The sequence below is a fragment of the Carcharhinus amblyrhynchos genome, chromosome 26 (genome assembly GCF_965287045.1).
Source record: "Carcharhinus amblyrhynchos chromosome 26, sCarAmb.v2.hapA, whole genome shotgun sequence".
Taxonomy (NCBI): domain Eukaryota; kingdom Metazoa; phylum Chordata; class Chondrichthyes; order Carcharhiniformes; family Carcharhinidae; genus Carcharhinus; species Carcharhinus amblyrhynchos.
Window position 1 is genome coordinate 38,963,168 of NC_137349.1, and position 15,668 is coordinate 38,978,835.

The window sequence follows — 15,668 nt, forward strand, 5'->3', positions numbered from 1 at the left end:
AAACCTGAAAAGAGGGGGTTTTGTTTTGGTCACTGATGCGAGAGCGGGATTGCCCCGGCTGTAAGCTCCCCGTGGCTGTTGACCGAAATGATAAGCAGCAATCCCCTGTAGGGGAGCAGATGTCGAGGCCCAAATCACCTGGGACAACCGGGAAAGGCTCTGAACATCTCCATTTAGCTGCTGACAGAATCAGCCCAACTTCCCGATTAAACAGAGTGAGTTAAAAAAAATAGTGTGGAATAAATTCTTCTGGAAATGGGCTGTAAGGTTCAGGGCAGCTTAAATTTCCCCAAACCACGGGGAGAAATCTGGATTATGGTCTAAGCTTTGTGAAGGTAATCCTTGTTTATTTGAATAATGTTTTGTTTCATATACGGTACACTCTACAAATAACTACTTGTTGGAACGCTGGTGGAGGGGAGGATACTGATCAGGACAGTTCTTTTTTAAAGAATAATTCCTGGCACGTGCATGGGCATCACTAAGAGTGATGGGTGGACATTTATTGCCCATTCCAAGTTGCCCTGAGAAGGTGGTTCTGGTGAGTCACTTTTGTACCAGTTGATGAGATTCAGTGTGGCTTGCCAGAACAATGAAGAGTGTGTGACGTTGCTGGAGAAATAGATCATAGAACCCTACAATGCAGAAACAGGCCCTTCAGCCCATCGAGTCTGCACCGAACACAATCCCACCCAGACCCTATCCCCATATCTTTATATATCGTACCCACTAATCCCTCTAATCTCCGCTACCCTGGACACTAAGGGGCAATTTCTTAGTGTGGCCAATCAACCTAGCCCGTTAGTGTCACAAGCTGGCTTACGTTAACACTGCAATGAAGTTACTGTGAAAAATCCCCTATTCGCCACACTCCGGTGCCTGTTCGGGAACACTGAGGGAGAATTTAGCACGCCTAACCAGCATGTCTTTCAGACCGTGGTGGGAACGGGAGCACCCGGAGGAAAGCCACGCAGACAATGGGGAGAGCGTGCAGACTCCACACAGACAGTGACCCAAGCTGGGAATCGAACCCAGGACTCTGGCGCTGTGAGGCAGCAGTGCCAACCACTGTGCTACCCTATAGAGAACGGATACAACTATATAGGGAAGACCGGGTAAAAAAGGGAGATTACTTTGGGTATTATCAGCCATGGGAGAGTAAGGGATCGCCAGGACACGCTGATTAGAATGCCCACTGTAGCTCTCTGGAATTTTATTCCAGTTGTGTTAGAGGTTTTTTGCCCCTCATACCCTCCAGCCCCCACACGCCCTCCATGGACCCTTATACCATGCATGTCAATTCATGTCAACTGAGATTCCCCCAACCACCACCTAAAATGCCTCATACTGTTTATACCAAATCAATGCCAAATTTGGTCCTTAATCAGAAAGAAATCTCACAAAACCAGCTTAAAGTCCAACAGGAAACCTGTTGGACTTTAAGCTGGTGTTGTGAGATTTCTAGTCCTTCCCATAGAACCATCGAATCCCTACAGTCAGAAATTCGGCCTGTCTGTATCAACTCTCTAAAAGAGTATCCCACCCAGCCCTTCCCTCTACCTCATCTCCGTAACCCCACATGTTTTGTCTTGGCTATTCCTCTAATCTTCACACCTTTGGACACTAAGGAGCAATTTAGCGTGATCGATCCGTCTAACCTGTGCGTCTTTGGACTGTAGGAGAAAACTGGGCTACCTGGAGGAAACCCATGCAGAAATGGAGAGAATGTGCAAACTCTACACAGACAGTGACCCAAGGAATTGCATCCAGTTCTCTGGCACTGTGAGGTGGCAGTGCTAATCACTGTGCTGCTGTTCTGTCCTTTCCAATTCACACAGTATGCATGAGGTACATTACCAGTGAGCTAGACAATAACAATGCCATGCATGTGTAATGAGGCTTGGCTGGGAGCCCAGCTTAATAAAAAGATTAGCTTAGCATGGGTTCTACTTTTGCAAACTAATGTGAATTGTTGACTTTGTTTAGCTGACATCTTTAAGTGATTACAGTAATTTTTTTCCTTGTGATCTCTTTTGTCAATGTCTCATTAGGTCAAGATGAGGAGATGGAAAATGTTTGCAATCTGTTATTAAGCGAGCGAGTTTTTAGAGGGTTTTAGGAACAATAGTGTTTTTTTTAAAGAAGTCTTGTCAATGGGGTCACAGAGTCATTGAAGTTTGCAGCATGGAAACATGCCCTTTGGCCCAACTTGTCCATGCCATCCTTTTTTTCTTTTAAACCCCTAAGTTAGTCCCAGTTGCCCACATTTAGCTCATGTCCCTCTATACCCATCTTACCCATGTAACTGTCTAAATGCTTTTTAAAATACAAAATTGTACCCACCTCTACTACTACCTCTGGCAGCTTGTTCTAGACACTCACCATCATCTGTGTGAAAAAATTGCCTCTCTGGACATTTTTATCTCTTTCTCTCCTCTCATCTTAAACCTACACCCTCTAAGTTTTAGACTCCCCTACCTTTGGGAAAAGATATTGACTATCTAGCTGATCTGTGCCCCTCATCATTTTATAGACCTCTATAAGATCAGCCCTCAGCCTCCTACGCTCCAGAGAAAAAAGTCCCAGTCTATTCAGCCTCTCCTTATAATTCAATCCATCAAGTCCAAGTAGCATCCTAGTAATCTCTTCTGCACTCTTTCTAGTTTATTAATATCCTTTCTATAATAGGGTGATGAAAACTGTATACAGTACTCCAAGTGTGGCCTTACCAATGTCTTGTACAACTTCAATGAGACGTCCCAACTCCTGTATTCAATATTCTGACCGATGAAACCAACTTGCTGAATGCCTTCTTCACCACTCTGTCCACCTGTGACTCCACTTTCAAGGAGCTATGAACCTGTACCCCTAGATCTCTTTGTTCTGTGACTCTCCCCAGTGCCCTACCATTAACTGAGTAAGTCCTGCCCTGGTTCAATCTTTCAAAATGTGTGACCTCGCATTTATCTAAATTAAACTCCATCTGTCATTCGTCAGCCCACTGGCCCAATTGATCAAGATCCTGTTGCAATTGGAGAAAACCTTTTTTGCTGTCCACTATGCCACCAATCTTGGTGTCATCTGCAAACTTACTAACCACGCCTCCTATATTCTTATCCAAATCATTAATATAAATGACAAGTAACAGTGGACTCAGCACTGATCCCTGAGACACACCACTGGTCACAGGTCTCCAGTTTGAAAACAACCCTCTACAAACACCCTCTGGCTTTTGTCATCAAGCCAGTTTTGTATCTATTGAGCTACCTCACCCTGGATCCCGTGAGATTTAACCTTATGCAACAACCTAACATGCCGTACCTTGTCAAAGGCCTTGCTAAAGTCCATGTAGACAACATCAACTGCACTGTCCTCATCTACCTTCTTGGTTACCCCTTCAAAAAACTCAATCAAATTTGTAAGACATGATTTTCCACTCACAAAGCCATGCTGACTGTCCCTAATCAGTCCTTGCGTCTCTAAATGCCTGTAGACCCTGTCTCTCAAAATACTTTCCAACAATTCACCCATCACAGATGTGAGGCTCACCGGCCTGTAGTTCCCAGGCTTTTCCCTGCAGCCGTTTTTAAACAAAGGCACAACATTTGCCACTCTCCAATCTTCAGGCACCTCACCTGTGACTATCGATAATTCAAATATCTCGGCTAGGGGACCCACAATTTCCTCCCTAGCCTCCCACAATAGCCTGGGATACACTTCTTCAATCCCACAGATTTATCTACCTTGATGGATGGATGTTATTTTTCACTCAGCATTTGGCAATGTACGTGAACAATAAGCCATATTATAACATGTTGCCTATTGGGCGAATGGGCATGGAAGGTTGGACTGTATGTGGAGCAATGTGGAGTGGCTCATAGAACATAGAACATTACAGCGCAGAACAGGCCCTTCGGCCCACGATGTTGCACCGACCAGTTACAAAACAATGACCCTCTAACCTAAACCAATCCCTTTTCGTCCATAAACCTATCCACGGATCTCTTAAACGCCCCCAAACTTGGCGCATTTACAACTGCAGCAGGCAGGGCATTCCAATCCCTCACCACCCTCTGGGTAAAGAACCTACCCCTGACATCCGTCCTATAACTACCACCCCTTAATTTAAAGCCATGCCACCTCGTGCTAGATTTCTCCATCAGAGGAAAAAGGCTATTACTATCCACCCTATCTAAACCTCTAATCATCTTATATGTTTCAATAAGACCCCCTCTTAGCCGCCTTCTTTCCAGCGAAAACAACCCCAAATCCCTCAGCCTCTCCTCATAGGACCTCCCCTCCATACCAGGCAACATCCTGGTAAACCTCCTCTGCACCCTCTCCAAAGCCTCCACATCCTTCCTGTAATGTGGGGACCAGAACTGCACACAGTACTCCAAGTGCGGCCGCACCAGAGTTGTGTACAGTTGCAACATGACGCTGCGACTCCTAAATTCAATCCCCCTACCAATAAACGCCAAGACACCGTATGCCTTCTTAACAACCTTATCTACTTGACTCCCAACTTTCAGGGATCTATGTACACATACACCTAGATCCCTCTGCTCATCCACACTATTCAAAGTCCTCCCGTTAGCCCTATACTCGACACATCTGTTATTCCTACCAAAGTAAATTACCTCACACTTCTCCGCATTAAACTCCATCCGCCACCTCTCAGCCCAGCTCTGCAACCTGTCTAAGTCTTCCTGCAAACTATGACACCCTTCATCACTATCTACCACACCTCCGACTTTGGTGTCATCAGCAAATTTACTAATCCACCCAACTATACCCTCATCCAGATCATTAATAAAAATTACAAACAGCAGTGGCCCCAAAACAGATCCCTGAGGCACACCACTCGTAACCGAACTCCATGATGAATATTTACCATCAACCACCACCCTCTGTCTCCTATCCGCTAGCCAATTCCTGATCCAATTCCCTAGATCACCCCCAATCCCATACATCTGCATTTTCTGCAGAAGCCTACCATGGTGAACCTTATCAAACGCCTTACTAAAATCCATATACACCACGTCCACTGCCTTACCGCCATCCACCTCTTTGGTCACTTTCTCAAAAAACTCGATAAGGTTAGTAAGGCACGACCTACCCGCCACAAAACCATGCTATCTCCAATCAATTCTTTACTCTCCAAATAACTATAAATCCTATCCCGAATAATTTTTTCTAAAATCTTGCCCACAACAGAAGTGAGACTCACCGGTCTATAATTCCTGGGGAAGTCTCTGTTCCCCTTCTTAAACAATGGGACAACATTCGCTATCCTCCAATCTTCCGGTACTATACCAGAGGCCAACGACGACCTGAAGATCAGAGCCAGAGGCTCAGCAATCACTTCTCTTGCCTCCCAGAGAATCCTGGGGTAAATCCCATCCGGACCAGGGGACTTATCTATTTTCAGACCCTCCAGAATATCTAGCACATCCTCCTTATCAACTGCAACACTGTCAATTCTACTCCCCTGCAACCCAGTGTCCTCCTCAGCTATATCCATGTCCCCCTGTGTGAACACCGAAGAGAAATATTGGTTCAATGCCTCTCCAATCTCCTCCGGTTCCACACATAACTTCCCTCTGCTGTCTACAACTGGCCCTAATCTTGCCCTAACCAACCTTCTGTTCTTGACATACCTATAGAACGCCTTAGGATTCTCCTTAACCCTATCAGCCAAAGTCTTCTCATGTCCTCTTTTAGCCCTTCTTAGCTCTCTCTTCAACTCCCTCCTAGCCAATCTAAAGTTTTCTAGTGCACTACCCGAGCCCTCACGTCTCATCCGAACATAAGCCTCCTTTTTCCTCTTAACCAACGAAAAAACTTTTTTGGTGCACCACAGTTCCCTAGCCCTACCAATTCCTCCTTGCCTGACAGGGACATACCTATCACGGACTCGCAGTAGCTGCTCCTTGAAAAAACTCCACATTTCAGACGTTCCCAGTCCCTGTAATCTCCTAGTCCAACCTATGCTTCCTAATTCTCTCCTAATAGCCTCATAATTACCCTTCCCCCAGCTAAAACCACTAGCCCGAGGCTCAGGCATTGCCCTGGAACATGAGGGGCATGGTAGCCATGGGGAAGATACGTTAAATTTACTTGAAAGGTTCCTGAATTGAGGCTTTGGTTCATGATGCCTCAGGGGAGCTGTGAACCAGGAGTTACAGAGAAGCTGACCAGACTCCACAGAAGTTCTGGGATGTCCAGGAGATGTCTACTCCACCAATGGAGCTGCCAGGAACGAACGTAGAACATTACAGCGCAGTACAGGCCCTTCGGCCCTCGATGTTGCGCTGACCAGTGGAACCAATCTAATGACCCTCTAACCTAAACTATTCCAATATTATCCATATGCCTATCCACTGACCATTTGAATGCCCTTAAAGTTGGCGAGTCCACAACAGCTGCAGGCAGGGCATTCCACGCCCTTACTACCCTCTGAGTAAAGAACCTACCTCTGACATCCGTCCGATAATTATCACCCCTCAATTTAAAGCTATGTCCCCTTGTGTTAGCCATCACCATCCGAGGTAAAAGGCTCTCACTATTCACCCTATCTAATCCTCTGATCATCTTGTATGCCTCAATTAGGTCACCTCGTAACCTTCTTCTCTCCAATGAAAATAACCTCAAGTCCCTCAACCGTTCCTCATAAGACCTTCCCGCCATACCAGGCAACATCCTGGTAAACCTCCTCTGCACCCTTTCCAATGCCTCCACATCTTTCTTATAATGCGGCGACAGAAGGCGAAACCCAGAACTGGGTCCTCCCCACCTTTGTGAAATGGTTTCAAGGTCTATCTAACCGTGCGAAAACCCAGGCCTCATTCTCAAATTGCTATCCTGGTAACAGTCCACGACAGCACCTTTTCAAATAGTGTTATCTCATCTTTAAATGTGCCAGAATGAACAGATTAAAACCCTTGGCTTTGTTGACTTTCAGAATGATAAATATCTGAGTGTTTCCACTCACCAGATTATGAAGTCAGTGACAGGTTGGGTGTTTGGAAATTTGAAGGAGGGAATGTGTGCTGTTACCATCATCCGGAGTATTAATATGACATTTTATATTCATTAGACAACATATCATAAATGAAATAATAAATTGTTCCGGTGTAGTGTTCTGTTACAGAGAAAACGCTGAGTTCTATTAATTAAAAGATCAACCAGCCATAGATTTGAACAAATGCCTTAGGCTTGCAAAAGCATCTAATAGTACACGAGGCAGAGCCTTAGATAGGTAGAACATAGAACACTACAGCACAAACAGGCCCTTCAGCCCACAAGTTGCACCGATTATATCCCTACCTACTAGGCTTATCTATTACCCTCAACCCCATTAAATCCCACGGACTCATCCAGAAGTCCCTTAAAAGACCCCAACGGGTTTCCCTTGAATGTGTGTATAAGGATGTGCATGTTATTGATGTTTTTCTCTTTTAATCCACAGGTGATTCGGTCCGTCTTGTTGTCCAACAAGGGGCATACACGCGATGGGTCGTACTAGGGCTGCTCTTGGATGTTTCGAGAGTAGCCTAGTACTTCACATCGTTAGTGTACGCTTAAACTGGACCAGATGCTGGGCAACACGACAGCTCAGTGACTATCACTGTTTGCTGTGCAGACACATAGATTTGGGCCGGTGTCTGCGGGAGTTTGCGCATTCTCCCCGTGCTTGCGTGGGTTTTCTCCGGGTGCTCCGGTTTCCTCCCACACCCCAAAGATGAGCTGTTAGGCTGAGCGGTGTAACAAATTGTCCCTAAATTAGTCTTCCCTCAATGTGGAATGCCGTAAGCATAGACAAGGGTCAATAATGTTAAAATGGCGGTGCGGGCTCGTTGGGCCGAAGGGCCTGTTTCCCATGTTGTTCTTTGAGTGCGCCTCTACCACCACCAACGGCAGCCGATTCCACTCACCCACCCACCACCCTCTGAGTGAAAAACTTACCCTAACATCTCCTCTGTACCTGCTCCCCAGCACCTTCAACCTGTGTCCTCTCGTAGCGACCATTTCAGCCCTGGGAAATAGCCTCTGAGAATCCACCCTGTCTATACCTCTCAACATCTTATAAACCTCTATCAGGTCACCTCTCAACCTTCGTCTCTCCAGGGAGAAGAGTCCCAGCTCCCTCAACCTAGGTCTGCATCTTCCTCTTTCCATTAGCAGCTATGATGTGGTGTCTCTCCCCCGCTCCCACCCTGGCACACTGTCAGGTAAAGGATTCACTGGCACTGAATCCAAGGCAAGGTGAACAGTTTGGACGGAATAGATGAGGTTTGCGAGGCTGCAGTCTCAGTGCCTGCACTCGATGGTGTAGGGGGTTTGGAGTGTTAGAGATTACAGCAACGTTGGGCATTGCTGACGTACAGGATGATTCGGACTGCCTCCCTGCTGAGTGCTACATGGCAGCGGGAGAAGACTCATCTGACTCAGTCGCCCTGAGTGGACACACTCTCTCCCTTTCACATTTATCTAAATTAAACTCCATCTGCCAGCCCACTGGCCTAATTGATCGAGATCCTGTTGCAATTGGAGATTCTCACTGTCCGCTATGCCACCAATCTTGTTGTCGTCCGCAACAAGGGGACAGGAAAGTGGAGTTGGGGCCCACAATCGGAACTCTGTGACCTTACCGAATGGAGGGAGCAGGCATGGAGGGGCTGAGTGGCCAGCTGCTTCTGGCGTTCCCTCCTCACCCATCATTTCGATGTTAAACCGAGGTCCTGACAGGTAGGTGTGAAAGCTTCCTGCTAATCATTTTGCAGGGGATTAAGGGAGAGCCCTCGGGTGCCTGAGTCAGTCTCCATCCCTCAATCAATATAGAGTGAACAGCATTACCACGCCACTGTTCGTGGGACCTGGTGATGCACAAGTTGGATGCTTTGTCACAACGTAACTGCGCTCAGCAAGTACTGAAGTACGCTTTGTGGCTTCATGTTCTCCATGGAAGGTGCTATATAAATGTGATTGCTGGGGGGAGCTTGTTACTGTACTCCTGACCAGCTTCCCACAATTCACCCTAAAAACATGAACTTGTCGGAATCTCTAATGTCTATCTCCTAATTTGCACCAAGTCTCGATCACACCCGTGTACCCTGAACTCACAAATCTGCATTGGCTCCTCGTTCTGTCATGCTTCTATTAAAAATTCTCCTTTTTAAAATTTCAAATTGATCTTGCCTTTTCCATATCTATGTAACATCCTTATTCTACAGTCCCTCCGCGACCTCTATATCCCTCCAGTTCAGGCTGCTTGTCTGTCCCACAGTTTTTTTCACTCCGCTATTAGCAGCAGCAGGGCCTGGACTCAAATTCCGCGCCTAAACCTCCCTCTCTCTCTTGCGCTCTCTCTTTCTTTTTCTCTCTCCTTCTCTCTGTGTCTCGTTCTTTCTCTCTCGTCCACTTTGTGCGGTTTTCCAGCTGCACTCGCCCGAAAATTAGAAAATCCCGCCTGAGATCAAAGGACCTTTCCATGGTCCAACCCTTGCCCTCTCCGATTCCCATGGTGGGCTGTGATGATAACATCTGCCCCTCTTGCTCTTTCTCTCGCTCTTCATGGAATCGTAGAATCCCTACGGTGCAGAAGGAGGCCATTCGGCCCATAGAGTCTACACTAACAGGGCCTATCCCCCTCATGTATTTACCCTGCTAGTTCCCCCTTCCATAGCCAACCAACCTAACTTGTACATCTTTGGAAACTGGAGCACCCGGAGGAAACTCATGGAGACACGGGGAGAATGTTCAAACTCCACACACACAAACACACACACACACACACACACACACACACACACACACACACACACACACACACACACACACACACACACAGTTACCCAAAGCTGGAATTGAACCCGGGTCCCTGGCGCTGTGAGGCAGCAACCTTCGCCTGACAGAATTTCGATTTAACCGCTATCGCATCCCCACCGCCCCCTTCCCTCAAACGTCAGTGTCCCTTCAGTCTGAATTACTAACCATGGCCCCTCTTTTCATCAAATTTCGGCCTTCTAGACTGATCCGTGTGCTGCTGTGAAGGCCGTGCCAATGAAGTAACGCTCCCTCTCAGACTGCGTAGGATTTTCACCAAAGCCCAGTGCCTTGTGAGGCTGGGCTCTGATCACAGTCAATGCTCCGTGTTAGTATCCCAGCTGAATAAAACAAATCCCAGAATGGAACCAAGCTCGGTACATCATCATTTTTACCGTATTTTTAACCATTTTACTTCTATTCATTTGCGGTACCCGGGTGTGGCTGGCTGGCCAGCATTTATTGATGTGGAGATGCTGGCGTCAGACTGGGGTAAAACAGAAAGAAATCCCACAGCACCAGTTGAGAACTCCCAGCCTCCTGACGAAGGGACAGGCTGCCCCGAAAGCTTGAGGCTTTTGCTACAAATAAACCTGTTTGGACTTTAAACTGGTGTTGTGGGATTTCTTCCAGCATTTATTGCCCATCTCTAGTCGCCCTTGAGGAGGTGGTGGCCAGCTGCCTCCTTGAACCTGCTGCAGTCCACGTGCTGTGGACCCACAGTGCCATCAGGGAGGGATTTTGCTCCAGCGACTGCGAAGGAATGGCGATATCTTTCCAAGTCAGGGTGGTGAGAGGTTTGGAGGGGAACTTGCAGGTGGGGGTGTTCCCCATTTATCTGCTGCCCTTGCCCCTCTAGATGGAAGTGGTTGCGGGTTTGGAAGGTGCTGTCTAAGGATCTTTGGTGGATTGCTGCAGTGTATCTTGTAGATAGTACACATCGCTGCTACTGAGCGGCAGTGGTGGAGGGAGTGGCTGTTTGTAGATGGGCTGCTTTGTCCTGGATAGTGTCAAGCTTCTTGTGTTGTTGCGTGTTAATAAACAGAGCCCCAGACTCACTTGCCCCTTCTCACAAAACTCTAAACTGAAACCAAACCCAAGTTTCATCTTCCTTAACACACACATTAAACCTAAAGCTATATCTTGTTCTTAACAATTGCCTTGTGTACTGTGAGCTGGAGGTGTTGCCGGACTGATATCTGAGCCGATCAGTGTAACACCCTGACTAACTGTTTGTCTACAACGTCTCTGCAATTTCAGAGTCTCGCTCGTTCCCTGTGGTCAGCTAACCTCAGCACAGGTCAGGAAGCTGAAGGAACATTGACACACCTAGGCTCAAATCTCTGCCCTGCTTGCTGTCCTCATGCCTAACAGTGTGGTCAAGTCTCTCCTCGATTACCCCAAACCACCATTGGACTGTTTCCTTTACAATCCTAACGGCTGGATGAAATATAACCTGATAGCTTTTCTTGTCAGTGAATCCAAGTGCATCGTCTGGTCCTCTCGTGGCCGCAATGTCAGTGCAGCGGTGTGTCAGATTATTTTGTGAAGCCCTCAGCTTCTTCCTCTGGGTCTAACTTCAACAATTTAGCAGGACTCTGGACCTGTCACTGGCGATTTTCCTCCTCGAAGCTTTCCGACAACATCAGCTGCTTTAGCCGACAGCTGCTTCCGAATCCTTCATCCTCAACATTAACAGCAGCTCTCCAGTGCTTGATCAAGATCAATAATCCACTTTCGACAAGTGATCAAGAGCCTCTTGTTTCTGGACAGCCAACACCCGTAACTCAGCAGCAATTGAGTTGAATGAACTACTGGCAGTCCGGCCCTGTGTGCTCATCGCATGTGCAAATACTTGAACCCTTCCTCATCCTGTCACTCTGCTCCTGGTCGAAACTAAAGCTCTCAGCAACACCTCATTTCTCCGTTTAATGAGGGTGTCTGTGATGATATTGCAGCCAGGCTGACTCCTATTATCCAGACTCTTCTAGTGTCCTAATGTCATGGAATGTTCTATTGATTGCACATTCTATAGTGGGATGAATGTTTAATTTGGGTCAACATAAGAAATAGGAGCAGGAGTCGGCCACCTAGCCCCTCGAGCCTGCCCCGCCATTCAATAAGATCATGGCTGATCTGAAGTGGATCAGTTCCGCTTTCCCGCTTTCTCCCCTTAATTCCCCTGTCTATCAGAAACCTATCTACCCGTGACTTAAATATATTCAGTGAGGTAGCCTCCACCACTTCAACGGGCAGAGAATTCCAGAGATTCACCACCCTTTGAGTGAGGAAGTTCCCCCTCAACTCTGATCTAAACTCTCCCCCCCTTATCTTGAGGCTGTGCCGTCTAGTCCTGCTGTCCTTTCTAAGCGGGAAGAATCTCTCTACCTCTACCCTATCCATCCCCTTCATTATCTTATACGTCTCTATAAGATCCCCCCTCATCCTTCTAAACTCCAACGAGTACAGACCCAGTCTATTTAGTCTCTCTTCATAGTCCAATCCCCTCATCTCCGGTATTAGCCTAGTGAACCTCCTCTGCACTCCCTCCAAGGCCAAAATATCCCTGTGCAAGTGCGGCGACCAAAACTGCACACAGTACTCCAGCTGCGGCCTCACCAGTGCCCTGTAGTCAAGGCCATCATTTCTTACCCATCTCTAATTGTAAGTTAGTAATTGAGAATGTGTTAGTGAGCCTTGAACCACTGCAGACCCTGGGCAAAATTTTATGGCCTTGCTCATCCCGAAACCACAAAACCTCACCTGAGGTCAATGGATCTTCCCATGTACTGTCCCTCGCCCGCTCCAATTCCCATGGTGGGAAGGCTGGTAAAATTCTAATCCATCTTTGATTTATTATTGTCACATGTTTTAACGTACAGTGAAAAGTATTGTTTCTTGCGCACTATACAGACAAAGCATACTGTTCGTAGAGAAGGAAACGAGAGATTGTGGAATGTAGTGTTATAGTCATAACTAGAGTGTAGAGAAAGATCAACTTAATGCAAGGTAAATCCATTCAAAAGTCTGACAGCAACAGGGAAGAAGCTGTTCTTGAGTTGGTTGGTAGGTGACCTCAGACTTTTGTATCTTTTCCCTGAAGGAAGAAGGTGGAAGGGAGAATGTCCAGGGTGTGGGGGGTCCTTTATTGTGCTGGCTGCTTTGCCGAGGCAGTGGGAAGTGTAGACAGAGTCAATGGATGGGAGGCTGGTTTGCATGATGGATTGAACTACGTTCATGATCTTTTGTATTTCCTTGTGGTCTTGGGCAGAGCAGGAGCCCATGCCAAGCTGTGATACAACCAGAAAGAATGCTTTCTGTGGTGCACCTGTAAAAGTTGGTGAGAGTCGTAGCTGACATGCCAAATTTCCTTTGTCTTCTGAGAAAGTAGAGGTGTTGGCGGGCTTTTCTAACTATAGTGGAGGAACCAGGACAGTTGGTGATCTGGACACCTAAAAACTTGAAGCTCTCGACCCTTTCTACTTCATCCCCGTTGATGTAGACAGGGGCATGTTCTCCTTTACGTTTCCTGAAGTCGATGACGATCTCTTTTGTTTTTTTTGACGTTGAGAGAGAGATTATTGTTGCTGCACCCTTTCACCAGATTCTCTATCTCATCCCTCTTCTCTGTCTCTTCATTGTTTGAGATCCGACCCACTACAGTGGTGTCATCAGCAAACTTGAAAATCGAATTGGAGGGGAATTTGACACACAGTCATAGATGTATAAGGAGTATAGTAGGGGGCTGAGAACACAGCCCTGTGGGACACCAGCACTGAGGATGATCGTGGAGGAGGTGTTGCTGCCTATCCTTACTGATTGTGGTCCGTGAGTTAGGAAGTTCAGGATCCAGTTGATGAGAGAGGTGCTGAGGCTGAGGCCATGGAGTTTGGAGATGAGTTTCGTGGGAATAATGGCATTGAAGGCTGAGCTGCAGTCAACAAAGAGTCTGATATAGGCGTCCTTCTTATCTAGGTGTTCCAGGGTTGAGTGCAGGGCCAGGGAGGTGGCGTCTGCTGTGGACCTGTTACGGCGGAAGGCAAACTGTAGTGGATCCAGGCAGTTTTGGGGGGGCTGGAATTGATTCGTGCCATGACTAACCTTTCGAGGCACTTCATAATGATGGATGTCAGAGCCACTGGCCAATAGATTTTAAGGCATGTGGCTTGGTTTCTCTTGGGTACCGGGATGATGATTGGCTTCTTGAAGCAGATACTGTGGTGTAGCTACATCCACAGTGCTGTTAGGAAGGGAGTACCCAGTGACAGCGAAGGAATAGTGATATCATTACAAGTCATGAGGATGTGTGATTTATTGGGGAACTTGTAGCTGGCGGTGCTCATGTGCATTTAGAACCATAGAAACTTACAGCTCAGAAACAGGTCTTTTGGCCCTTCTTGTCTGTGCTGAACCATTTTTTTGCCTAGTCCCACTGACCTGCACTTGAACCATATCCCTCCACACCCCTCTCATCCATGAACCCATCCAAGTTTTTCTTAAATGTTAAAAGTGACCCCGCATTTATCCGGCAGCTCATTCCACACTCCCACCACTCTCTGCGTGAAGAAGCCCCCCCCGATATAAACTTTTCCCCCTTAACCCATACCCCCTAGTTTTATTTTCTCCCCCTAGCCTGAGTGGAAAAAGCCTGCTTGCATTCACTCTATCTATACCCATCATAATTGTATACACCTCTATCAAATCTCCCCTCGCTCTATGTTTGTATACTTGAGGTATATAAATTCAGAGCACACATTATACCGTATGTGGTTATGTTGTCAGCAGAGTGAAATCGCTGTGGAATTGAAGCAACTCTTCTTTCTCTGTGGCAGGATATGTGACTCACTCCTAACCTTCTCGTGGAAAACATCAGGATGATCTCTGCGAAGGAAATGCAGAAGAAGAAGCTCTCAAAGGACAGCATGACCCTGCTTCCCTGCTTCTACTTTGTCGAGGTAAGCATCCACGTGGCCGTACCGTGTGTCGCAGGTAAATAATAAGGCAGCAGTTAGCCAGCACAGGACGGAACAGAGTGGACTTCCTGACAGTACAACATTTGCATAACGTTCCTGCCAGTCTCCTCTGCTCTATCCACTTCAGTAAGAAGTCTCGCAACACCAGGTTTATTTGGTAGCACGAGCTTTCGGAGCTTCAAGGCGAATGGGAGCTGTGTTCGCAAACACAGCATATAAAGACGCAAACTCAATTTACAAAGTCATGCTTTGCCATTATTGACCTTGCCAATGTAACGGACACGCCTCACGTTTTAACTGTACTTTAGTTAGGCAAACGACTGGCCCTCAAAAGGTGAAAGATTAGGTCAATTAGCCCAATATGGTGATAAATGATCAATTAGTTGGCCCATAGGCAATGATATTCAAAAATACAACTCTGGTGTAAGTGAGGGAGGGTTTGCTGACATTGAATAATGACTGAAGGAGCCTACTCCATCATTCGATGAAAGAGATGGATGTACCAGTCCGGGAGTGTGTAGCTCCCCCTCACCACTCTCAAGCTGGTGCAGTGAGGGGAGAGAGTAGTATGCTACTGAGCCTTACAGACTACCCTGCAAATGGAGGCTAGGAGCAGCTGCCTGTTACTATTTTTATTTATTTATGTTTTTATTATTATCTCAAGTAGGCTTACATTAACACTGCAATTGAAGTTATTGTGAGAATCCCCTAGTTGCCACACTCCAGCGCCTGTTCGGGTACACTGAGGGGGGATTTAGCGTTGTCAATGCACCTAACCAGCACATCTTTCGGAGGAAACTGGAGCACCCGGAGGAAACCCACGCAGACACGGGGAGAATATGCAGACTCCGCACAGACAGCGAACCA

General features: G+C 46.9%; 1 protein-coding gene across 2 annotated transcripts in view; it reads left to right on the plus strand.

The window, feature by feature from the left end:
* Window positions 1-15,668, plus strand: part of plppr3a (phospholipid phosphatase related 3a) — a 102,009-nt gene that overhangs the window by 24,779 nt on the left and 61,562 nt on the right. The window contains exon 2 of one of the 2 annotated variants that reach the window (XM_080212885.1): window positions 14,661-14,783. In XM_080212885.1, the coding sequence (XP_080069011.1) occupies window positions 14,703-14,783 (81 nt within the window). In that variant the 5' untranslated portion in view covers window positions 14,661-14,702. Of the gene's footprint in view, window positions 1-14,660; window positions 14,784-15,668 lie in introns of those variants that run through there. The other variant, XM_080212886.1, reaches the window with a different exon arrangement.